Consider the following 23,329-nt stretch of genomic DNA (forward strand, 5'->3'; position numbering starts at 1 on the left):
ACATCTGTTCTGTACCTCTGATCTTCTCCCCTGAGACCCAAGAAATCCCATGTCAGGAGCCAGAACTGGATTCTTGAGGTTTATCATAGAATCACAGCCTGGTTTGGGTTGGAAGGGACCTTAAAACCCATCTCATTCCAAACCCCCTGCCATGGGTAGGGGCACCTTCCACTAAACCAGGTTACTCAGCCTGGAGAGAGAAAGCCTTGAATGTTTCTCAGGGATGTAAGAAAATTAAACCCAGTTACACTGTGATAAAGGCCCTGTGATCTGCACAGCATAGGGAGGGGATCCACAGAGCAGAGCAGCTCCAGGATGGATTTGTGTTGGCTGGAAGACCAGCTGTCGTGTGCCAGGGTCAGAAGCTGGAAGAGAAAGGAGACATGGCTGTTAAAGGGGTCCTGGAATTTTTCTTCTAGGTTTCTAAATCCCTGCAAACATTTAGTGACCCTGTGGCAGCAGTTCCTGGTACCAGTAGGGCAGCTTTCCTTAGGGGACGAAGGGGCTGCACAAACATGCCATGACAGGGTGACCCAGGGACAGGGTGATACCATGACAGGGGGCCCCAGTGAAAAGGGTGCCCCGGTGACAGGGTGTCCCAGGGACAGGGTGATACAGTGACAGTGAGTCCCAGTGATACGGTGCCCCAGGGACAGGGTGTCCTGATGTCAGGGTGTGCCAGTGACAGGGTGCCACAGGGACAGAGTGTCCCAGGGACAGGGTGTCCCACAGCTCCCACCTCTCCTGAGCCAGTGGCTGTCAGGGCACCAGGCTGTCCCAGGCTGTCCCAGGCTGTCCCAGGCTGTCCCAGGGGGTGCAGGGCAGCGAGGAGTGAAACCGCGGTGGCGGCAGGAGGGACTCGGTGTGCGGGACGTGCCCAGAGGGCTGTGGGTGCACAGCGGGGAGCACGGGGTGTGCACTGAGGGTGCAGGGTGCCCAGAGCAGGGCGCAGGGCGCAGAGAGGGGAGCAGGATCCGTGCAGCGGGGAGCAGGGTGTGCACAGCGGTTGCAGGTTGCCCAGAACAGGCGCAGGATGTGCACAGCCGAGAGGGAGCAGGGTGCTCACAGGGGGGAAAAGATTGCCCTGAGTGGGGTGCAGATTGTCCACAGTGGGTGCAGGTTGCCCAGAGCGGGGAGCAGGATCCGTGCAGTGGGGAGCAGGGTGCCCACAGTGGGTACAGGGTGCCCACAACGGGTACAGGGTGCCCACAGCGGGTACAAGTTGTGCACAACCGGGAGCAGGGTGCTCACAGGGGGTACAGGGTGCCCAGAATATGGGGTGCAGGATCCGTGCAGCGGGGAGCAGGGTGCGCACAGAGGGCTCGGGTTGCGCGCAGCGAGTGCAGGGTGCGCGGAGCGAGAGCAGCGCCCGTGTCCCCGGCGGGAGCCCTGCGGGATCGCTGCGGGGCCGGATCGCTGCGGTACAGGAGCCCTGCGGGAGCGGTGCAGGAGCCGTGCGGTGCGGGATCGGTGCGGTGCAGGAGCGCTGCGGGATCGCTCCGCGCTCCGCTGCGGCTCCTTTAAGACCGGCGGGGGCGGCGGGCGCGGGGCGGCGCGCGCGGCTCCCGGCGGCGCGGGCGGGGGTCCCGGTGCCGGTGCCGGTGCCGGTGCCGATCCCGGCCCATGTCCCGGCCCGCGGCGCCGCCCGGCTCCCCGCGCCGCCTCGGGGCGCTGAGCACGGCGCAGCTCCGGGCGCTGCTGCAGGACGAGCCGCGGCTGCAGCGCGCCGCCCGCCTCTGCAGGAAGGTACGGCCGGGGCCGGGGGGCCGGGGGCCGCTGTCCCGCCGCCGGCGGGGTCCAGCTGTGCGCCACTCGCTCCTCCGGGGCTGTCCCGGTGCGCAGGGCGGAGCCGCCCGCGGCCCGGGGCTGGCACTGCGGGGCCGGGGACCTCCCGCCGGCCCCATCGCCCGCTGCCCTCATCCTGACACCCGTAATCCCGGGGCTCCGGAGGAGCCGCAGAGCCACCGGCGGGGCGGGGGAGCCTCCGCCCGGGCGTCCCGACCGCGGCTGCGCGGGGCTCCCGGTGCGAAACCTCGGGCCACCAAAGCCAGGGCCACCAAAGCCAGGGCCGCCAAAGCCAGGGCCACCAAGGCCCGTCCGCTGCCCCGCATCCCGAGATGTGCGGAGGCCCCGGCCCTTCGCCCGCCCTCCAGCCCGGTCTCGTTTTCCGCAGCCGGGATGAGCCCCGCGCCCTCCCGGCTGCGCTGCGGAATCGGGCGCGGGTTATTGTGGAATCGCCCTCGGCCCCATTCCCTGGGTGGCCCCGAGTGCGGGAGGGGTGTGCGCAGCCAGGGGAGGGTGCGTGTCCCTTCCGTGACATCCTTGTCCTCTGCCGAGCGCTTTCCCTGCGGAGATTGCCGCGGTCGGGTTTAGCCTGGAGGCTGCGTAGCCCGGCTGCAGCCGCTGCATTCCCCCGGGATGCGCCCCCTTCCCAGGCAAAGCAGAGGATGGAGACACTGCAGAAAAAGGGGGTTCAGCCCCGGACGGGCACTGTCCCCCGCCCAGCAAGGTGCTGGATCTGACTGGTTCTGCCCATTTCTCTCATTGCTGACACATACGGCCCCAATCCCATTCCCACAGTTCCAGAGTCTCCAGCTGGAGCGGGAAATGTGTTTGGCTTCAAATTGCACCCAGGCCAAGGTGAATCTGTCCCTGCGCCCACGGCTGGAGGATGGGAAGGCTTCCCTGGCCATCAAGTACCAGGAGCTGCAGGAGATCCGAGAGGCCTGCTGGGACAAGCAGCAGCGCCTGGGTGAGTGGGGAGCAGCCCATGGGCTGAGGCACATCCACAGCAACCCCTGTTACTATGAGGCTCCAGGTGGGCTCAGCATTCTTGACCCTACCCCAGGGAGATGGTTCAGCCGTGATCAGGAGTGGTGGGGGATGATGCTCCCTGTGACACAGCACATCCTTAGCTGGGACCAGCCATGGAATCACAGAATCATTTGGGTTGGAAGGCACCTTAAAGATCATCTCATTCCATCCTCTGCTGTGAGCAGGGACACCTTCCCTAGAGCAGGGTGCTCCAAGTCCAACCTGGCCCTGAACAATTACAAGGATGAGGCATCCACAGATTCTCTGGGCAACCTGTGGGATGGAAGCCTTGGTGTGCAGGTGGCTCCAGGGGTGTGTTTGGGGGGGTTTCAGTGCAAGGAGGGGGGGCAGTGGATGCTTGAGGATGGGAAATTCAGCACCCCCAGCAGAGGGGGTATCCAGGGGAAGGTTGGCAGCCCCATCCCCTTGTGACACACAGAGGTTTACCTGGAGAAGTGGAGCCCACAGAGTGCCCTGGGCCAGCTCCAAGCCAGGCTTGATGCCTCAGAAGCAGAGTCAGAGGTGAGTTATTGAGACCCCTGTGCTGTCATCCCTTCCTTACCACGGCCACGGGGGCCTCTCCATGCCCTCCCATGTGCCAGGGCCTGCAGAAGAGCCCAGGCTCCAAGGGGTGCTGTCCCACTGCCCATCCTACAGGCCCAGATAAAGCAGTTCCTGGCCCAGGAGCTGCCCCTCGAGTCCTTCCTGGAGTCCTTCTGCCAGAGCCGCACACGCTCCCATGTCTGCCGGACCCAGCTGGAGAAGCTGCAGGAGCTGCTGCAGAAGGAGCAGGTGCAGAAGGAGCAGGTGGGCAGGAAGGACCCTGCGGGGTGCCCAGGTGCCCCAGCTAGCATGGCACCAGCCCGCCTTGCCCCCTTGCAGAGCGGTGCAGCCCCCAAAGCCTTTGATCTGTCCTACGGCTTTGTGCCTGCCGTCCTCACCCCCTCGGAGGCCGCCGCGCCCTTTCCCGTGCCGGCTGCACCTCCCAAGCACCATCTCCCAGCCCTGGCACAGCAGCCAGCATCTCCCTGCTCCGAGGTGCCCGGCCTGGGCTCTCCCCTGCGCCCCGTCGGACCCGTGCCCGTGCTCAGCGCCCAGCCCCGGGAGCAGGAGCCGCCGCACCGGTAGCGGGGCACGGTGGGGATGGCCCCGCTCCTGCCCCTGCCGGGGCCGGGCAGCAGCACCGAGGGCAGGAACAGGAGGGCTGGGGGTGCTGTGGGCACAGCTCCGAAGGGGCTGTGGGGTGGCACATGGGGGAGCTCACAGAGGGATGGAGGTCGGGGTTGGGGCAGAGGGTCCAGCATTGGGGAGGTGCCGGGGGGAGGGCTCTGCATCCACTGCAGGAGGAATGGGACAGGAACTGGGGGTGGGTGGCTTGTAGGGGTGTCAGTGGGCTTAGCTGGGAGGGATAGCAGGGAAAAGGCACAGGAGCACTGGGTGTGCCACATGCTTCCTAAATAAAGCCTCTTTCCATGCTCTGTGTGTGCTCTTTCCGTGCTCTGCCCCTTGCTCTGGCTATGAACAGCAGGATGAGACAGGAAAGGGTTTCCAGGGGGCACTTGCCAGGCTTGGAGGTGACTGGCAGCCAAGGAGAGCCTCCAGCCTGAGGAGCCCCCAGAGCTTTCCTTGGCACTTGGCTCAGGACATCACTGCCCTGGGGCAGTTGAGAGCTCCTGCAAGGGGTGCAGAGCCTGCCATGAGTGTGTGCTTCCCTCAGGAGAGGTGCCAAGGACCAGTTTGGCCCTGCACGTGGGGAAGGTGCCCAGAGATGCCTCGTGCCAGCAGCAAAGCCCTCACCCTATGGAGGGTTATACCCCGTGGCCAGCTTGGGCTTGCTTGTGGTGATGTTTGCAGGGGTCCCAGGATGAGGGAAGAGATGAGAATGTTGACTCCATGTTTCAGAAGGCTGATTTATTATTTTGTTATATATATTATATTAAAATAAAATTATATATTAAAACTACACTAAAAGAATAGAAGAAAGGATTTCATCAGAAGGCTAGCAAAGGAAGGAAAGGAATGGAATCTTGTGGCTGACCAGAGAGTCTGAGACAGCTGGCCTGTGATTGGCCATTAATTACAAACAACCACATGAGATCAATCACAGATGCACCTATTGCATTCCACAGCAGCAAATAATTATTGTTTACATTTCGTTTCTGAGGCCTCCCAGCTTCTAAGGAGAAAAATCTTGTCAAAAGGATTTTTCATAAAATATGTCCGTGACACTTGCTCACAGCTTGGCAGCCACTGCTCACATCAGCCTGAACTTGTGTGGGATCTCATCCCTTTCCCATCCCAGCTCAAGGGATGAGATGTGCCTTTCCCATCCCCTCAGGGGCCACTGTGCCCTTTGTCATTGCTCACCCACCTCCCCCATCCCACCAGCCCTCACTGCAAAGAGTGGCAGGAGTCCTGAGCTCTCAGCCTGCTCCACCCCAGGCCCTTCTGTTCCTTTCCTTGGGATCACACAGTGGATGGTGAGTGCAGGGCTGCTGTTCCCCATCCTCCAGGGTGTTCCCCATCCCTGGTTCCTCCAGCTGCAGCCTCCTGGTGTTTGTTTCCTGCTGTGGCATGTCCATTGTGCTGGATTTAGCTTTTGGGTTGGTTTCAGACTCTTCTTGTCTGGCTCTGTAGGATTCTTTTCGCCTGTCCCAGCTGCCTGCCCAACCTGCATCTTGCCCCTGCTATGCAGACTGCTTGGAAATCATCCCAAGCAGCAGAAGGCCCTGGCTCAGGCCACAAACCACCCCAAAATACAGGTCATTAGCTTGCAGTGTCTGATCACCCTCCCCTACTGAGGCTACCTGGCCTTATGCCAAACATCAGCCCTCATTTATGGCTAATATTTCATTATTACCAGTTAAAGCAGGTTTAAAACTGGGATAAATAGGGGACTGTGCCTTTATTGGCATGTGAGGAGGTGGTAGTCACTGCAATATTTGGAGTTTCACAAAGCACCTGCTGCTTTCCTGAGTCCCACTTTGGGCTCAGCCTGGCAGTGAAAGGCCTGTTTGCCAGCCAGGCTCTGTGCTCACCAGGCAGTGCTGGTGGGCTGCCACTGCCCTGCCACAGGGGACCAGGCACAGCACTGAGGCAGGAGATGGTGCACAAACAGCAAAACCACCCAAAAACTATCCAGGCCCTCCAGTGCATCTCCCCAGGCAGTGCAGCCCCAGGCTGCCAGGGTGGCTCTGCCACCAGCTCCAGGACAAACATCCCTGGTCCCTTGCAGCTCCTGAGTCACCCCAGTGGCCCCATGGGTGGGGACTCTGAGGGTGAGGAGCTGCCCCTGCAGCCTGGGCAAGGTGAGTGTGTCCATGAGAGCTGCAGCACAAGAAGTGACAGCCTGAGCCCCAAGGAAAGCTGTGCTGCCATGGTCTGTCTGTCTGTCTGTCAGTCCACAGGAGCCCTGCAGCACCTCAGGCAAGTTCAGGAAGCACTGGGCAGGCCCTCACTACCCCATGGTCCTGCTGGGCTGGCCACCACCCCACTGGAGGGTGGAGAGCCTTGGGAAGCTTTGGGAAGGGGCCAAGCCAGGTGAGCCCCTGCCCTGGGGAGGTTCCTGCCACCCTGCAGCTGGAACTGTCCAGTTTGGGGCTGGCCACCCCAGCTGTGGTGATCCTGGCAGGGGATGTACCCTGTACCCCTGGGGATTGAGGGGTATCTGCCCACTGCCACCAACAGCTCCAGGCCTGCACAGCCAGCAGGGACTGGGCACACGGGGCAGACAGGGACACTGGCTCACAGGCAGGGGCTGGCAGTGGACAGCCCCTCTGCCTGCCCTGTAGGATGGAGTCAAGGAGGGTAAAGGTGCTGCTGCTCACCCTGGGGGGGGGAGGAGGAGGAGGAGGAGTTGCCCCTGGGTGTGCTTCTGCATTCATTGCTGCTGGGCCAGCCCAGCCCAGCCCCCCTGGCAGCTGGGGTGCAGCCAGAGCTGGGCAGGGAGCTGGGGGTGCCCCCCACCCCTGGCTCCAGGCTGGATAAGGAGCAGCCCCAGCCCAGGAGAGCCAGAACAGCTGGGAGAAGAGGGGTGCCCCCAGTGCCCCCAGAGCCACAGCCCCAGACTGAGGGGTGCCAAAGGGGTACAAACCTGGGCTAGGACCAGCCAGGAAGGGGGTGGCAGGGTGCCCCAGCTGGGGCCCCTGGAGCAGGCACGGGGCTGTTAATTGTCTATTAACAATTAACTCTATTAACCGAGGAATGGCCTCAGGGGATGCTGCTGAAGGGAGGGGGAGCTGCCCCCATCCTCGGGTGCTGCCAACCATGGCAGCCCTTCCCTGGAGCCACCAGCAGCAGCCCTGGGCTGCAGAGCTCTGCCCACACAGAGGGCTGGGGCTGTCCCAGGGGCTGTCCCCTCACCCCCAGCCCTGCCAGGGGGTGGGAGGAGGCTGATGGCCTCCCCTCACTGCTGCTCAGGGCTCTGCTCCCCAGCCTGCAGCTCCCTGCTCCTGCCCCTCACCATCAAAGATCTGCCAGCAGCCAGGTTTGACCCCTTCCTTCCCAAAGAGCAGCCCAGCTCCAGGAGGAGGCCCTGAGACCCCACACTCCCAAGCACCCAGCAGCTATGGGGGCAGCCCAGCAACCCAAACCTGCAGTTATGGGGATGTCAGCCCATGAAAAGGGGCTGGGGCAGGGGTGGGGAGTGGGGTCTGCACTGAGCTTGGAGAGCCTCAGCACTGGGGCCATCAGGCTCAATCCAGCTTGTTTATATTTCCCTGGAGCCTCTGATTTCCTTAGCTTATCACACATCCAATCCCCATCTGTTAACTACTCAGATTTTGGTGCTTCCCTTTGTCTGCTGTCAGTGATTTAAGGGTGGGAATGAGCAACAGCAAAACAAGCCCTGGGGTGAAGGTGCAGGGCAGAGCAGTCCAGGCCTGGGTGGGTGGGCATGGGATGATGGCTGAGGCCCCACCAGCAACTCACCCTGGGACAAATGTCACCCTTTTGGTGACACACAGCTGGCAAAACCTGGTGCAAAGGACAAGCATCCAACATGGACACATACATCACTTGCAGCAAGTGAAATGGGGAGGCACAGGGAGAGGAAGTGAGGGGTAGGATGTGCTAGAATATCTGTAAAAATGGCCCCAGTGAGCTGGAGACAGAGGAGGAAGAAATCCCTGCTGTGAACATCACACTCCTCCCAGCAAAAGCCTCGGGATGCTCGTGGTGAAGTCCCCAGCTGAAACTGCCACCTCACACGGGCCAGGAGGGGCTGTGGACAGCTCAGCTGCTGCTGCAGCCTGCTCCTGAGCTGTGCTGCAGGGACTGGACACATCCCCAAGGCAGGAAAAGGAGCTGGGGGAGTTCACAGCTGCTCCCTGCCATGACCCTGCTGATGGCTGCCTTGCCCCAGCTGCAGGAAGGGGGCTCCTGCTCACAGGAACAACCCTGTGTGTGTCAATGTCCCCAGGAATGCATCCTGGCTCCTGAGATGTAAAGGCCACAGGGAATTACTGAGCTTTATCCTCTGTTTTATTTTCCTTTATCCTTCCTTCCATCTTTATCCTATCCTTTATCTTCCAGCCCATTACAGCTCACAGCCCTGGCACCATCCACCCCTGGCACCCTCACAGGCTGTGCTCAGCTCTCCTGGCAGCTCTCCATCAAGGAAACAACTGGAGAACAGCAAGAATGCCATGACATTGTTGACACAAGGAGAAAAGAGGCAGAACAGTGGCATGCTGGGAGCTGGGAGGCAAGGCTGGGCATTTGGACCAGCTCCAGCCACTTGGTGCCCAAGCTGCTGAAATCCTTCCCAGAGCAGAGGAGCAGTCAGGCCTGACAGGGCAAAGGTGACACTGCAGAGTTCAGGGCACCCTCCTCTGTCCAGGCAGCAGAGCTCAGGGGATGTCACCAGGGCACAGCCACCCCTGGGTGTCACCCAGGCAGCACAGAACAGCACCTCCAGAGGGGCCACCCTGCCCTGCTGACTGCATGCCCACCCTTCCCAGCAAGGCAGACAGAGCTCCCCTCTCTGGCCTCTTCTTCACTGACTGAAGTCAGGGTGTGAAACTCCTGCCTGCCCCTTGTCACAGACATCTTTTCATTAAAAATCCTTTCCTTAGGATTTTTTCCTCCTGAGAAGCTGAGAGGCCTCAGGAACAAAATGTAACCAATGGTTATCTGCTGCTGTGGAATGCAACAGGTGCATCTGGGATTGGGCTCATGTGGTTGTTTCTAATTAATGGCCAATCACAGTCAGCTGGCTCAGACAGAGTCTGAGACACAAACCTTTGTTATCATTCCTTTTTATTCTATTCTTAGCCAGCCTTCTGATGAAATCCTTTCTTCTATTCTTTTAGTACAGTTTTAATGTAATATATATCATAAAATAATAAATCAGCCTTCTGAAACATGGAGTCAGATCCTCATCTCGTCCCTCAACCTGAGACCCCTGTGAACACGGTCACAGCTCCTCACCCCTGCTTTCCAGCAAGTGCAAGGAGTATTTCCCACCCAGGCCCACCACAAGAAAGATGTGTCATTTTGTCACCAATTTGTGGCTGGATATCTTTAATCTTCAAGATACATCACAGAGACCTGAGGAGGAAGAGAAGAGCCAGCAGCAGGAACTCCAAACCCCCTGTTTGGGAGGGAGCCAGAGGAGTGCCATGGACACTGCTGGCTTTTCCAGCCTGCAGAGTAATGCTTCCTGCCAAATGCTGCCCAAAAAGCTGCCTCTGATCTTTTGAGTGATTTGTTTACAGAATGAAGATGAGCATGAAAATGCATCAGCAGGTGCCAGAACCCCAACTCCAGAGAGTTCCCTCTGGCAGGGCACACCAGGCTCCTGTGTCCCACTGTGACATCCCAGTGAAGGGACAGACTGGCACCAGGGAGGACCCTGGAAAGCTTCACTCTGCCCCTGGGCTGAGCTTAGCCCCAGCATGCAGCAGCCTCTAGTGAGCAGCTGGAGGGGGCACAAGCTGCTGAGAGCAGGCAGGGAGCAATGCTGAGCAATCCTGCACAGGCTGGAGAGGGGCCAAGGGCCAGTTTGGCCCTGCACATGGGGAAGCTTCTGGTGCCTCGTGCCAGCAGCAAAGCCCTCACCCCATGGAGGGTTACACCCTGTGGCCAGCTGGGCTTGCTCACAGCTTGGCAGCCACTGCTCACATCAGCCTGAACTTGTGTGGGATCTCATCCCTTTCCCATCCCAGCTCAAGGGATGAGATGTGCCTTTCCCATCCCCTCAGGGGCCACTGTGCCCTTTGTCATTGCTCACCCACCTCCCCCATCCCACCAGCCCTCACTGCAAAGAGTGGCAGGAGTCCTGAGCTCTCAGCCTGCTCCACCCCAGGCCCTTCTGTTCCTTTCCTTGGGATCACACAGTGGATGGTGAGTGCAGGGCTGCTGCTCCCCATCCCCCAGGGTGTTCCCCATCCCTGGTTCCTTCAGCTGCAGCCTCCTGGTGTTTGTTTCCTGCTGTGGCATGTCCATTGTGCTGGATTTAGCTTTTGGGTTGGTTTCAGACTCTTCTTGTCTGGCTCTGTAGGATTCTTTTCCTCCTTCCCCACTGCCTGCCCAACCTGCATCTTGCCCCTGGGTGTCCCTGCTGTGCCAGGGCCCCAGGCTCTGAGCAGGATCACAGAAATGCACACTGCAGACACAGGGCATTCATTCACTTGTGACATTCTTGTGCTGGGACAAAACACAACCCAGGCTCTGGACAAGGCTTGGGCTCCTGCTCACCCCACTGACAGCAAACCCAGTGTCCCACACAGTCCTTGACACACTCAAGCCAGGAAGCTTCTCTCCCTCCAGGCAGCAGCAGCATAGCACAGGTGAACCTTCACCCAAGGAGAAAGAAAAGGTTCTGAGAAATACAATCTTCAGTTCTTAAAACACTTCAGTATTTAAATAGGCAAATACTCTTGTGCAAATGATGCTCAGACACATGTAAGACACAGAGAACAGCAATGGATGCTCACAGGTGCACCACAGCCAAAATCCTCACGGGGAGGGGTGGTGTGAAGCTCCTGGCAGGCCCCAGACAGGACAGAGGACTGCAGACACCAAAGTGCTGTCACACAGCTCGAGGCAGTGTCACACACTGACCAGGCCATGGGCTCAGGTTTCATTTTTCAGGTCTGATCTCAGCCTCCTGTACCTGCCATTCTCACAGGGTGGTGCAGCTGGGCCATCAGGAGCTCCAGAGATGTGGCACCAGCAGGTGTGACAGCACAGGCCTGGCAGCAGCAGGAACCAGAGGCACAGCTGAACACACACAGCACCTCTGACAGCCTTTAATCTTTGCAGTCACCCAGGGTCACACAGCTGTACCAAGGAGGGGACACATCCCAGTCCAGAGTCCAGGACTGTGCTCACTTGCCAGGCACTGTGCAGGAGGTGTTGGCTGAGGGGGCACATCAAGAGCTCCTGCAAGGTCACCCTGAGTGGCCTGGCCCAGGCTGTGTCCCCAGAGGGCATCCAGAGGGCACAGACTGTGCCAGCCAGGGCACTGTGTGTCTGAAGGTCACACTGGCACAGGGGCCAGCTCGCAGCCTGTGACGCTGCCGGCCATTCCCCGTGCCTGAAGGTCACTCTGGCAGGGTGCAATGTCACAGCCCGAACAGCAGATGCGGGGCGGGGTAGGGCCCACCCCCAGCCCGCTGCCAGCCCCTGGTGACACCGCACAGCTGGGGGGACACCCCGGGGGCCGCCCCGCCGTCACTTGAGGCCGTAGATGAGAGCCACCCCCAGGAAGAAGAGGAGCCCGATGGAGAGATCCGAGAGGGCCCGGAGGCGTCCCTGTGCCGCGTACTCCTCCCGCTGGAGCCTCAGCTGCTCCCTCCGCGCCCGCAGCATCTGCTCCCGCTGCAGTTGCTCCCCGTAGTGCGCACGGTAGAAGGCGTCGAAGTCGAAGGGGGTCGGGCCGGGCCCCGGGCGGGCGGCGGGGGCGCGGGGCGGTGACGGGGCGGCGGCGGGAGCGCGGCCCGAGGGCCGGGGCGCGTCGCGCAGCTCGGCGGCGCTCAGCAGCCCGCGGTCGTACTTGCTGCGGAGCGCGGCGCTGCCCAGCACCCGGTAGGCCTCGCTGACGGCGGCGAAGCGAGCGGCCGCGGCCGCGCTGCCCGCATTGCGGTCGGGGTGGTAGCGGAAGGACTGCTCGTAGTACGCCGTCTTGATCTGCGCCGCCGTGGCCGTGGACGGCACTCCCAGCACCTCGTAGAGATCGCGGCGCGGCCGCGGGGCTCCGGCACCGCCCGTCTGCGCGGCCCGGGAGGGCGGCGGGGCGAGGCCGGGCCGCGGGGCCGCGGGGAGGAGCGGCCGCAGCCGCCCGAGCACCGCCGGGCCCATGGCGGCCTCAGCGCCCGCCCGCCGCCATCACCAGCGCCGCGGCGCGGAACTGTGACGTCACCGGCGGAGGAATGACGTGTACAGACCAGCGCCCACCGGGCGGGCACGGCGCTGTCGCTGGGCAGTGACGTCACGCAGTCGCAGCATGGCGGGCAGCGGCCGCCGGCCCGAGCACCGCGGGCCACCCGAGCTGGTGAGCGGCGGTGGGGGACCGGGAATGTCTGGGGGGGAACCGGGAATGTCTAGGGGGGCACCGGGCATGCCTGAGGGGGGAATCGGGCACGTCTGCGGGGACTGGGCACGTCTGCGGGGGGGAACCGGGCACGTCTGCGGGGGGGTACCGGGCTCCGCTGGGGGGTCCGGCCCTCACCGCGCCCGCCGCTCTCTCGTTGCAGTTCTACGATGAGGCCGAGGCGCGGAAATACACCCAGAAGTACGGCAGGACCGGCGCTGCGGGTTTCGTGGGGCTGGGAGGGGACTCGCCATGGGGCAGACACCGGGGGCACCCACCGGGGGTAGGGGTAGGGGTCGGGGTCGGTCCTGGGCCCTGCCGGGAGTCCTGGGGTCCGGGAGTGAGGGGCAGGGTCGGGTCCTGAGGGAGGCGAGGGGTGCTCGGGCCCTGCCGTGCGGGCCCTGCCGCGGGCGGTGCGGGTCCGCTCTCGCAGTGCTCGGGATGCCGCCCGTCCCTCACGCTGTGCTGTGCCGCAGCTCCCGCGTGGTGGAGATCCAGTCGCAGATGTCGGAGCGGGCTGTGGAGCTGCTGGGACTGCCCGAGGACCGTGCCTGCCTCCTGCTGGATGTGGGGTGAGCGGGGCTCTGCCCAATTCCATGGCATATCTGGGGCTGCAGGGGTGCACAGGCAAGGGGGTGGCCATGTCCCAGTGCCTTTTGTGGGCTGGGGAGGAGGGACAGGCTGCTGTAACGTTGGTGTGTGTGGCCAGCAGAGCCTCAGAGCAGCCCCATGAGCTCAGCTCTTTCCCCCTTCCTCCCTCTAGCTGTGGCTCTGGGCTGAGTGGGGATTACATCTCTGAGGAGGGTCACTACTGGATTGGCATGGACATCAGCCCTGCCATGCTGGGTGAGCACAACCTCCCCTGAGACCCTCAGAGGCCCCAGGGCTGGGAGCTGAGTGCCTGAGCTGTGCTGTGTTCTGTGCAGATGTGGCCGTGGAGAGGGAGGTGGAAGGAGACCTTCTCCTTGCAGATGTGGGCCATGGCATTCCCTTCAGGCCTGGCATGTTTGATGGCTGTATCAGGTGAGTCTGTGCCTGTAGCTGAGCTCTCCTGACACCCCTAGAACTGCACAGTCCCCATGGTGCACACCTGGTAGATCACAGCTGAGAGGGACTGGCCTTGTCAGCCTTGGCTCATCACTCCAGGACAAACCTCCAGAACTCTGGATGGTAGAAGCACCTTGTGACAGCTGCTTCCCAGGTGATGCTTGTCCTTTGTGCTGCTGAGCTAGGAATTTTGTTGAAGGGAAGAAAGTAAAGCTGGGGATATTATCAGGATGGCTGAGACCTACTCCAAGGAGGAGAACAAAGTATAAAGTGGTAGAGCTTAGAGAAGTCAGTCCCTGGATCAAGGTTTGGTGTTTGGCTTTGGGATCAGGGGGACAGAGGGACTTACCTGCTCAGAGAACAGCTGGGAGGAAGCAAGGGCTGTCCTTTGCTGAGCCAAAAGCTCTGGTGTAAATTGTTCTTTGGGAAAACCTGCTTGGCCAGGCAAGGGACACAGCTGAGCTCTCCAGTGCTGCTCAGGAGCTGTAATGCTTGGAGTAGGAGTAACGGGGGGAACATTTAGGTGAGATACAGAGAGGAAATTCTTCCCTGTGAGGGTAGGGAGGCCTCCAGGTTGCCCAGGGCAGCTGTGGCTGCTCCATCCCTGGATGTGTCCAAGGCCAGGTTGGACAGAGCTTGGAGCAACCTGGGATAGTGGGAGGTGTTCCTGCCCATGGCAAGGGCTGGAACAAGCTGACCTTTAGGGTCCCTCCCAACCCAAACCATTCTGTCATTCTATGATTTGAGCACTTGGACTAAAGGGGATGCTTGATGATGCTTTTGTCCTTTAACTTATGCACCTTGTTTTGTGAGTCTCCAGAGGGGTTTGTGTAGCTATGAAACAGAAGGCAGAGCAACACAGAGGAAATGAAATGATTTCCCTGAGGCCCAGCACATGCCTAGTGCAGGAATTCAGCTCAAGGGAGGTGACAAGCTCTGTGAAGGAAACAGTAACTCTGTCCTGAGGGTCTCATTTTCCCTCTCAGTATTTCTGCAGTGCAGTGGCTCTGTAATGCTGACAAGAAGTCACACAGCCCCCCCAAACGCCTCTACAGATTCTTCTCCACTCTCTACACTGCCCTGGTAAGTGCCACCCTCCACCAGCCACATCTCTGCTGCTCTTATGGCTTAGCTCTTTAGAAGATACTTCAAGTCAGGTTGTTTTAAGTAAATTAAGTCCTGCTCTGAAGCAGGACTGGCAGGAGCAGCCACTGCCTGCCTTCCTGCCTGGTGCTGCTGCTCATCAAGGTTGGACTTGATGGTCTTGGTGGTCTTTCCCAAACCTAGCAGTTCATGATTCTGGGATAGCTGCTGTTCCCCTGTGCCTCACTGGCTCTGTGGGCTGAGCAGCTCTCCTGGAGCTTTGTCCTGGAGGTTTTGAGGGGGAGGGAGCTCATGTTTGGGGCTGGGATGGTGACCCAGAGGGGTCAGGGGAGTGATCAGCTCTGTCTCCTGCAGGCCCGAGGATCCCGAGCTGTGCTGCAGCTGTACCCTGAGAACTCAGAGCAGGTATCAGTCAGCTGGGAGGGGTTCTGGCACAGAAATAAATCATTTACTGTTTGCATCCTGTTCTTCCACATCCAGGCAGTGTCTCTGTCCCCCCTGCCACTTCTAGAGCTCTTCAGGAGCCCATAAAAATAACCTGTAAGGAGGATACCTTGTGCAGGTTCTGTTGTTTCATAGATTTACAGGAATTTATAGGATTTGTAGATTTATGTGCTCTTTGTTGATGGAGTGACAAAACTATTTTTTTGTCCCTTTAAAAAAGAAATAAGCTCAGAAGTTTTTCTTCTTAATTAAGTGAAAAAAAAATTTCATAAGACTTAAAAGACTTCACCTCAAACTTAAAAATAGCTAATTAGACAAAAGCCAAAAAGTCCTGCCTAAGCAATTTACTAGAAAAAGAAGAGAGAACAAAGAAACTAATTGCTTTTGTGAGGTGTTTTACCAGGGGCAGGAGGGCCTCTTGCACCTGGCTTGGTTTTTCTCTGTAAAAAGTTTTGTTGTTTTGCCTTTTATTAAAACCTTTTTGTTTCCAACACGACCACAGAAGCCATCCTGCTGATTTTATGCCTTCTAAGATAGCTGAGCTATCTTAGGTGTGAAATAGATCTCCAAAAGCTTATGAGACCTGGCTTGAGGAAACACATATTTCATAGATTGTCTTGGGCTGAGTCTTAAAATTAAAATGGCAAGGAATTGGTGTGTGGATGGGAGTGCAGAACCAGGAGATGGGTGCAGAGCTTAGCAGGAGGAGGAGCAGTCCCTCTTGGGAATGCCCAGCCTGGTGTGGTGCTCCCAGAGGTCTCTTGGGCTTTCCTGGGGGATGGCTGCTCATTAACTTTGCACCTGCTGCTTTTCCCAGCTGGAGCTCATCACTGCCCAGGCCATGAGAGCTGGATTTACAGGGGGAATGGTGGTGGATTACCCCAACAGTGCTAAAGCCAAGAAGTGAGTCCTGCATCTCTGTCTGTGTTTGGGGTGAAGCCTGGGTTTAGCAGTGTTTTTTTGTTTTTTTTCTTTTTGTTTTTCCCTTCCCCTGAGCTGTTCTCTCTCCCATTATGCAGTTCTGGACAGAGGTTAAAGCTTAGATCTGACTCTGTTATAAAACATCTCAGTCTTGCCTGGGGACTGAGACTCACATGCTGAATCCCACATTCATGCTCCTTATTCTTGTTCTTCCAGGTTCTTCCTCTGTCTCTTTGTTGGGACATCTGGCACATTACCAAAGGTGAGGCCTCCATGAGGCAGCAGAGCTGCTGTCCTGGGTGATGTGGAGGAGCTGTGGGCAGTGTGGGAGCCAAACAGCTCTGAGAGTGCAGATGTGACTTCACTGATACATTTTCTGCCAGTCACCAAGCCCTGCTCTCATATAATCACAGACTGGTTTGGGTTGGAAGGGACCTTACAGCTCCTCTTGTTCCAAACCCCTGCCATGGCCAGGGACACCTTCCACTGTCCCAGGCTGCTCCAAGCCCTGTCCAAGCTGGCCTTGGGCACTTGCAGGGATGGGGCAGCCACAGCTGCTCTGGGCACCCTGTGCCAGGGGCTTGCCACCCTCAGAGGGGAGAATTTCTTCCCATATCCAATCTAACCCTTCCCTCTTTAAAGCTGTTCTGCCTTTTTTTTTGCCATGATTTCTGAAAGACCAGTTTGTCCCTGCTCTGGTCCTTCCCTTTGCAGATCCCTGCATTCCCCTTAGTTTTGATGAGCTGTGCCTGCTCCAGAGGAGAACACAAGTTCCCAATTTTGCTTTCCAGGGCCTTGGTACCGAGTGTGCCAGTGAGGAGCCACACCAGGCAAAGTTCACCAATGAGAGGTATCGTGGGGGGGTGAGGCTGCAGGGTCTCCCTGCACAGTGGGGGCCCTGGAGGGCTGAGCTTTACTGGGGACCACACTCCCACAATGGGAGGGGAAGGACAGGGAGGACTCACAGAAGCCCAGGAGACAACTGCTTTATCTTCCCAAGGGACATGGGGAACAAAACTCGTTATTTCCCAGGGGCTGTAGGTGATTACCTAGAGCTGTAGGTGAGCAGTCAGGTGTGCTTTCTGTCCTGCACTGGGCTCTTCAGCTGATGCCAGGGTCTGGCAGAGGGAATGTTTACAGGGCTCATGATGGCCATGGAGGCAGGCTGCAGTGCCTGAGTCCTGGCATTCCCTTTTTTTCTCCTGTCCAGGTCCTAGCAGTGGCCTGGGGCGTTTCTGCTGCTGGCCCTGTCTCTTCCCACAGCAGTGGTGCAGGGAGGAGCCCCTCTTGCAGCCATTGGGAGAGACAGAACAAAAACCAGAGGAACGTTGTCATGGCTGCCAGGAGCTTGTGGCTGCCATGTTTTCCTGCCTCTTACATTGCTGTTCTCTGCTCACTCAGTGTAAGGGCTGTCTGGTCTTGGAGAGCAGTAGCAGAGCTGGGAACGTTGTAGGAACCCTGAATTTGTCTGCCTTTCTTGGAGTAGAGCAGACAAGGGGAAGGTGGTTGTGCACGAGCCTGTAATGCCCTGAGACCCCAGAGAGCAGCATGGTGCTGGTGTGACACAGGGTATGGCCTGGGGGAGTTCATGGGTCAGGATCCCTGAGCCAGGGCTGGAATCAGCCTCCTCCAGTGCTGGCTCAGCCTCTTGGCCAGGGGTGGTGGGAGGGAAACTCACTACTTCTGTGACCCAGTTCTGGGTGACAATCCTCTGGGGCAGAGAAATGTGCCCCCACACCTCAGTTCCTCTCCAGCTGCTGCCCCCTCTCCCCCCAGGACACGGTTCAGGAATGTCAAGGGCAAGTCTGTGAAGAAAAGCCGGGACTGGATCCTGGAGAAGAAGGAGCGCAGACGGCGCCAGGGCAAGTGAGTCCAGCTGAGTCCTGCCTCAGAGGCTGTCACCTGCTGTCACTGCCCAGCCTCCTGCCACAAACCTGCTCCCTTCCCCTCCCGAGTGCCCTGCAGGTGGTGCTGAGCTGTTCCCTGCTCTTCCCACAGGGAGGTGCGGGCAGACACGAAATACACGGGGCGGAAACGCCGTCCTCGCTTCTGAACTTCTCTGGACGCTGCTGCCATGGAAGGTGGCACATGGGTGCCTCCAGAGAGCCTCCTGTGGATGGCACAGATGGCACCCCACACCTGGGGACTTGATGGGACTGGTCATTGTGGCTCTTAAAGGTGCAAACTGGCTCAGGTGCTGCCGAACAGCAAAGCTTCCAGCCCTGTTGCCCTGGTGAAGGTGCAGACAGCGCTCTGGCACTGCTGCTGGGCAGTGCTCTACAGTGCCATCACTTCCCTTCCTGAGTGCAGTGAGCCAGCTGAGCTCCAGGTAAGCCAGGATGTGATACCCAGTACCTCACTAAAGAGTCAAAGAGTTGCAAGTGTTTGCTGGTGTCCTGCGTCCTGCCCTTGGTGCTGGGAATATTGAGGTGGGAATGGGGTACCTCATTCCCTGCCAGCTTCGCCTCTGCCTGCAGAGGGTCCACACTGTCAGGGTGTAGTTCCATGAGGACAAAGGTACTTCATTCCCTGCCAGCTTCCTCTCTGCCTGCATAGGATCCACACTGTCAGGGTGTAGTTCCATGAGGACAAAGTTGCTCCTGACTCCTCAAGTGTTATTCCAGTAGCCATTTACTCTTGTTGGTGCTTGGCACCAAGCCCACCCTGTTTGTTTTAATGCTTCCAAGGTGCTGGGACTGACTGAACCCCCCCATCACCTCTTCCCTTCCCCTGAAACAAGGAGAGGTTCCAACCAGAGCTTTACAGTTACAAATGTTTATTCTACATAAAAATTCCACAAAATGGGAAGCTGTTTTGCACCCAAAGCCTCAGGAGAAGAAAGGAATGCTAGCAGGAAGGGAAAGAGGGAAGGAGAAGAGAGGCAACATACAGTGTCATCCAGCCCAGTGAGACAGAGCAAGCCAGGGTCAAGATCCACATAGAAAACAAGGACACTTAGCTCACAGTACAGCAACAGTAGAACTCCACGGGGGGCTCGGAAAGCCTTCAAGTACATTAATTACAAAAAAAAAAACAAAGAAAAAACCAAAACCCAAAAGAAAAAACCAATCCCCAGTTCGAGTGCAAGCTGTGCGTGCCCCACACTGCTCATGGAATACTGCATCAACACGCTCCCGGCGTGGGGAGGGCAGGTGGCACCTGGAACAGAGGTGGTGGAACCCAAAGGACAAGCGGGTGCAGGTCGGGGGCTGGAAAGAAAAGGTGAAACGTCTTCCCAAAGCACAACCACGCTTTTGGTGATTTGGTCTGTACATGCAACGACAGGTAGGTGAAAAGGAACTCAATGGGGCTTCCCATAGTGCAGGGGTAATTATTGCACCAAAACACCCTCCCCTCACAGCGAGGACAGTGTGAGCCTGCCTGTGGGGCAGCAGTGGCTCCTCGTCTCCCTGCCTTTGGAGCCCAGCACTGCTGCTGCCCACAGGATCCCAGCAAAGTGCCAGCGGCCCTGACTGGCCCCATCTGACTCCTGCTGCTGTGGGGGCTGCTGGCAGGGGTGGTGCCAACAAGGAGCAAGGGCCAAGAACCCCCCTTGAGGCAGTGCCTGGCCTTGTGCCTTGACAGGGGTGCCACAGCCCTGATGTCAGGTGAGCTTGTGCCACTAAAGCTGCTGCCTGGAAGAGAAAAAAGTCACCTTGTGCTAGCAGTTGGCATGGCTGCAGGGCAGGAGCCTGGGAGGAGGGCTCTCCTGCCTGCCCAGTGTTATTGCTTCCTGGAGGGGCCCTGGGGCTCTTGCTGGCCTGGCAGAGCAAGCATGGAGGGCAGTGGCAGGGAGCTGCTGAGGGACAGAAGCATGGCCACTCCCTTTTGCTGCAGCCAGACGTGTCCCCCTGGAGCAGAGCCCCTGCCCTTGCCTGCCTCCTAGCCCTGCCTGCACGGTCCTGGTGCCCCAAGCCCTTCAGTGCCTGCAGGCTGCAGTGCTGGAGCTCACATCAGTGCTGTGGGACTGTGAAAGAAGGGGGCTCTGGGCTGGGCTGTTCCCATGGCTGCACCCCGAGGGGCTGGGACTGGGCAGAGTGGGGAACCAGGCTGGACCCCCTTGCCCACGGGAGCTGCAAGCAGCAGGGGGCTCTGTGTGGGGGGACCAAGGTGACAGTGGCAGAAAAGCCGTGTCAGGGCTGGCCCTGGGGCAGGCAGCACTCTGTGGCTGCAGCCTCTGCCTCTCCCCTGCACCCAGGGGCACCACACACAGCCAGTGCCTGAGCCACAGCACCCTGCCAGCTTGTGGAGCAGCCCTGCCTGGTGCTGGTGGGAGCTAGGAGGTGACACTGCCCAAGGCTGGAATACTGGCTGCCATCAAGTGTCCCTTTTCTGCTGCCAGCCCCTGTCCCAGAGTGGCAGTGAGTCCTACCTGGGGACTCCTGTGGTGCTTTGGCATGTGCACAGGCCAGCCAGAGCCCTGGGGTCTGCAGAGGAAGGTGAGGGCAGAGCCCTGTCCCTAGCCTGAGGCAAACGGGCATTGGCAGTTGCCAGTGAGACCCCACAGCAGCTGTGCCATGGGCATGGCAGAGGGCACAGGGCACCCAGGCTGTCTCACAGCTCCCCACTGAGCAGGTGCCTCACTGGATGGCTGGGCAGGAGGGCACGGTGCCAGGAGGTGGCAAACAGGCAGGCAGGCACTGGCCTGTTCAGAGCCAGACTGGAGACAGGAGGAGGGAGGCTGCTGCTCCTGGCTGGCAGGGGGCTGGATGCAGCAAGGGCTGCTCCTGGCACCACAACAGGAGAGAGCCCAACTGCTTCTAACCCCCAGCCATAGGTATGGAAAAGCAAGGCTGGAGCAGCCCTGCTCGCAGCTGAGTGCTGCCAGGGGCTGTGGACATCAGCAACAGCCCCAAACCCTGGCAGGCAGAGTCCAGCCTGTGGGCAAGAGCAGTCAGGGCACCGTGTGCCGGGGCTGAGAGCACTGCCATGAGGCTGTGCTGCAGGATGAGCAGCCAGGGAAATTCACTGGCCTTGGACTCTCTGTGCCACCCTGCCCTGTCAAGCCAGCATCCAGGAGCAGCACTGGCCCCCACGTGCCCTATTCCTGTCCCCAGGCAGCTGTGATGGCCCCAAGCAGCAGCTCCTTATCCCACACTGCTCCATCAGGCACCTCCAGCCTTTGGCACCCTACTGGGGCGAGGGCTCATGTAGGGAGGGGAGGAGTGGCAGGGTTGGAGCCCCAGAGCCAGACACAGTCACTGGCCAGGCAGGGCTGGGCAGAGCACACCCCTGGGGAAGGGCCCCGGAGAGAAGCAGCCCGAGGGAAGGTGTTTGCAAGCACAGATGCGGCCGACAGACATGAGAGCTGGAGGTGATGGGCAAGCTGGGGAGGCTGACTGGGCACCACACTCCCGAGGACCCCTGACCCCATCATCCCTCCCTCCCTCCCTGCTCCTGTCACTAACACTGCCCAGCACAGGATGAGCAGCAGCAGCCCCCCCGCCCACCCAGCCGGTCCCAGCCTCCCCCCAGCCTGCAGCAGTGATGAGAGCTCGGGTTTCCCCCCACCAGGGTCCCCCTCGCAGCCATCACCAGGGCCGGCCCCCGCCCGCCCCGGGGCCGGAGCTCCCTCCACACAGACGCACCGCACCGCACACACAGCGTCACAAACAACCATGCATGAAACTGAAATGCTGCTGGGAGGCTCCGGGGCTGCGCGGGGGGCTCCGGGCGGCTGCAGCCCCACGGCACGCGCGGCTCCATCCATCGCACACTGACAGTCCCGGGGGCAGCCTAGCCGAAAATGCCGCCGAAGGTGGAGGCGATGACGATGCCCAGGATCACACAGCAGATTATGATCATGATCTTCTTCTGCTCACGTGTCCCAGCAGCAGCAGCAGCAGGGAGAGAGGGGAGAGGGGATGGTGAGTGTTGAGGCAGGGTGGACCCAGGAGTTCAGAACAGCAGCCTGTCCTGCTCCCCTTTGCCCATGGTGGACCCAGGAGTTCAGAATGGCAGTCTGTCCTGCTCCCCTTTGCCCACAGTGGACCCAGGAGTTCAGAACAGCAGCCTGTCCTGCTCCCCTTTGCCCATGGTGGACCCAGGAGTTCAGAATGGCAGCCTGTCCTGCTCCCCTTTGCCCATGATGGGCTCTGAGCAGCATCTTGGGAGACAGAAGGGCCCTGGCAGTCCTGGGCAGGGAGTGACACTCCTGCTTCTGCCCTGAGCTGGCCTTCAGGTCCCCAAGCTGACACAGGAGCAGGACAGACAGCTGGCACTGTGCTCAGACTCTGAGCTGAACCATGACCTTTCCCTGTTTTTACTTTGCACGGGCTGTGGCTCTCACAGCATGTTGCTATCTTATTGCAAAAGCTCCATATTTTCTTGGTGATTCCTCATGGGCAGCTTTTCACAGCACTGACTCTTCACAGCACAACTCACTCTTTTTCAGCATTGGACACAGCTGTGGCCTGTTTAAGGGCAGGCTTGCTCCTAATTGGTAATTAGTACAGCTGCAACTCCTCAGAGGTGAGATTACTTTCTGAACTATTTTCTTACATTCCATTTTCCCACAACAGCCTGCCTGGTCTAGGGGTCTCCTTGTCCGTTTTCCTCCCCCCAAGCCGCACCCCTGCCCTATGGTTCATTGTCAGCTTTCACACAGTCTGTGCTGGGAGCTCTGCAACCCTCAGGACCTGGGCTGCTCCCAGTGGTGTGGGGCAATGAGGTCCCTGGGCACCTGCAAAGCTGTGCCAGGCTGCCTGGGGCAGGCACAGAGCCAGCCAGGCCCTGTGGCTGGGATGGAGGTGTCAGCAGTGCAGGCAGGGGCAGATGGGCCCCAGCCAGAGCTGTGACTTGTAGCATCCCATGAACTCTCCTCCCTTGGTCAATCCCCAAGCCCTCAGCCTGGAACATTAACTACTTACCACAGAGTCATCCCTCCCAAAGGGAAAAACAGTCTCCCCATGGATTTGGTGTCACAACTTCCTCTGGTTTCCCCTGTGGGAACCTTCTTCCTTGGTATCCCTGGTGGCCAGGTCCCTACTCCTGGAGACCAGGCCCCTCTGCCCCCCATCCCTTCCCCTTTATAAGCTGCCTGCTCCACGTGGGTTTTCTCTTTCCCCGGGTTTGTCCTTTGGTGACTGTGTTACTCTGCTGGAATAAACCTTGCTAAAGAGCCTTTCCTGCCTCTATTGCTGAGCCAGTGAGTGTTGAGTGGAGGTTTGACTGCATTGCCTGAATGTCAACTCAGCCCTGCCTTTGGACAGGAGAGGCTTGCTGAGGACAAGGGACAGGCAGCAGCATTTTTAGTGACTGTAACACTGCATTTTTAGTGACTGTAACACCGCATTTTTAGTGACTCACCCGTCTGGCTTTGCTCTGGTACTTCACCGCCTTTTTGGTGTCGGACACAGCTCTCTCCACGTAGTCCACCGAGTGCTCCACGTTGTACTCGATGCGGTCAATCATCTCTCCCTGCAGGGGGACACAGCCCGCCCGGCCGCGCAGAGCTGAGCTCCC

The 23,329-nt window shown here is 59.2% G+C and overlaps 4 protein-coding genes and 1 non-coding gene across 8 annotated transcripts in view; 3 read left to right on the plus strand and 2 right to left on the minus strand.

Annotated features, from left to right (window-relative positions):
• The first annotated feature begins 1,530 nt into the window (after nt 1–1,530).
• Nucleotides 1,531–4,290, plus strand: VPS37D (VPS37D subunit of ESCRT-I). 3 transcript variants are annotated; one of them, XM_077188790.1, is made up of 5 exons: nt 1,531–1,746; nt 2,581–2,752; nt 3,254–3,336; nt 3,472–3,606; nt 3,697–4,290. In XM_077188790.1, exons 1-5 carry the CDS (start codon nt 1,624–1,626, stop codon nt 3,940–3,942), a joined length of 759 nt encoding a protein of 252 aa, XP_077044905.1. In that variant the 5' UTR covers nt 1,531–1,623; the 3' UTR covers nt 3,943–4,290. The 3 variants fall into 3 exon arrangements, with proteins under 3 accessions (XP_077044905.1, XP_077044904.1, XP_054503092.2); XM_077188789.1 differs by having other exon boundaries at nt 1,532–1,746; nt 3,472–3,621; XM_054647117.2 differs by having other exon boundaries at nt 1,571–1,746; nt 3,472–4,290.
• Nucleotides 4,291–10,421: 6,131 nt separating this feature from the next.
• On the minus strand, nt 10,422–12,191 carry DNAJC30 (DnaJ heat shock protein family (Hsp40) member C30). The gene has a single exon (XM_054646809.2). The coding sequence runs from the start codon at nt 12,115–12,117 to the stop codon at nt 11,491–11,493; it is 627 nt and encodes a 208-aa protein (XP_054502784.1). The 5' UTR covers nt 12,118–12,191; the 3' UTR covers nt 10,422–11,490.
• Nucleotides 12,153–18,251, plus strand: BUD23 (BUD23 rRNA methyltransferase and ribosome maturation factor). 2 transcript variants are annotated; one of them, XM_054646923.2, is made up of 12 exons: nt 12,153–12,310; nt 12,513–12,550; nt 12,826–12,921; nt 13,113–13,195; nt 13,276–13,372; nt 14,383–14,479; nt 14,855–14,905; nt 15,762–15,847; nt 16,082–16,127; nt 16,657–16,715; nt 17,642–17,731; nt 17,864–18,251. In XM_054646923.2, the coding sequence occupies exons 1-12, from the start codon at nt 12,263–12,265 to the stop codon at nt 17,916–17,918; spliced, it is 846 nt and encodes a 281-aa protein (XP_054502898.1). In that variant the 5' UTR covers nt 12,153–12,262; the 3' UTR covers nt 17,919–18,251. The 2 variants fall into 2 exon arrangements, with proteins under 2 accessions (XP_054502898.1, XP_077044903.1); XM_077188788.1 differs by lacking the exon at nt 12,513–12,550 and having other exon boundaries at nt 12,191–12,310.
• LOC129129437 (small Cajal body-specific RNA 20) lies at nt 17,115–17,247 on the plus strand. Its single transcript, XR_008535438.1, has one exon.
• A 373-nt stretch (nt 18,252–18,624) lies between the features above and the next one.
• The window catches only part of STX1A (syntaxin 1A), a 73,169-nt gene continuing 68,464 nt past the window's right edge, over nt 18,625–23,329 (minus strand). The window contains exons 9-10 of the mRNA XM_054646928.2: nt 23,174–23,284; nt 18,625–21,679 (exon numbers count right to left, since the gene is read on the minus strand). Coding sequence (XP_054502903.1) covers nt 21,602–21,679; nt 23,174–23,284 — 189 coding nt within the window. The 3' untranslated portion in view covers nt 18,625–21,601. The remainder of the gene's footprint in view (nt 21,680–23,173; nt 23,285–23,329) is intronic.

The sequence above is a fragment of the Agelaius phoeniceus genome, chromosome 20, assembly GCF_051311805.1.
Source record: "Agelaius phoeniceus isolate bAgePho1 chromosome 20, bAgePho1.hap1, whole genome shotgun sequence".
NCBI lineage: Eukaryota > Metazoa > Chordata > Aves > Passeriformes > Icteridae > Agelaius > Agelaius phoeniceus.

Coding starts and splice junctions, on each gene's coding strand:
- VPS37D (XM_054647117.2), top strand. CDS start 1,624: ATGTCCCGGCCCGCGGCGCCGCCCGGCTCCCCGCGCCGCCTCGGGGCG. Junction 2,753..3,253: donor GGACAAGCAGCAGCGCCTGG/GTGAGTGGGGAG, acceptor TGTGACACACAG/AGGTTTACCTGGAGAAGTGG. Junction 3,337..3,471: donor CCTCAGAAGCAGAGTCAGAG/GTGAGTTATTGA, acceptor CCCATCCTACAG/GCCCAGATAAAGCAGTTCCT.
- DNAJC30 (XM_054646809.2), bottom strand. CDS start 12,117: ATGGGCCCGGCGGTGCTCGGGCGGCTGCGGCCGCTCCTCCCCGCGGCC.
- BUD23 (XM_054646923.2), top strand. CDS start 12,263: ATGGCGGGCAGCGGCCGCCGGCCCGAGCACCGCGGGCCACCCGAGCTG. Junction 14,480..14,854: donor CCACTCTCTACACTGCCCTG/GTAAGTGCCACC, acceptor TGTCTCCTGCAG/GCCCGAGGATCCCGAGCTGT. Junction 17,732..17,863: donor CGCAGACGGCGCCAGGGCAA/GTGAGTCCAGCT, acceptor CTCTTCCCACAG/GGAGGTGCGGGCAGACACGA.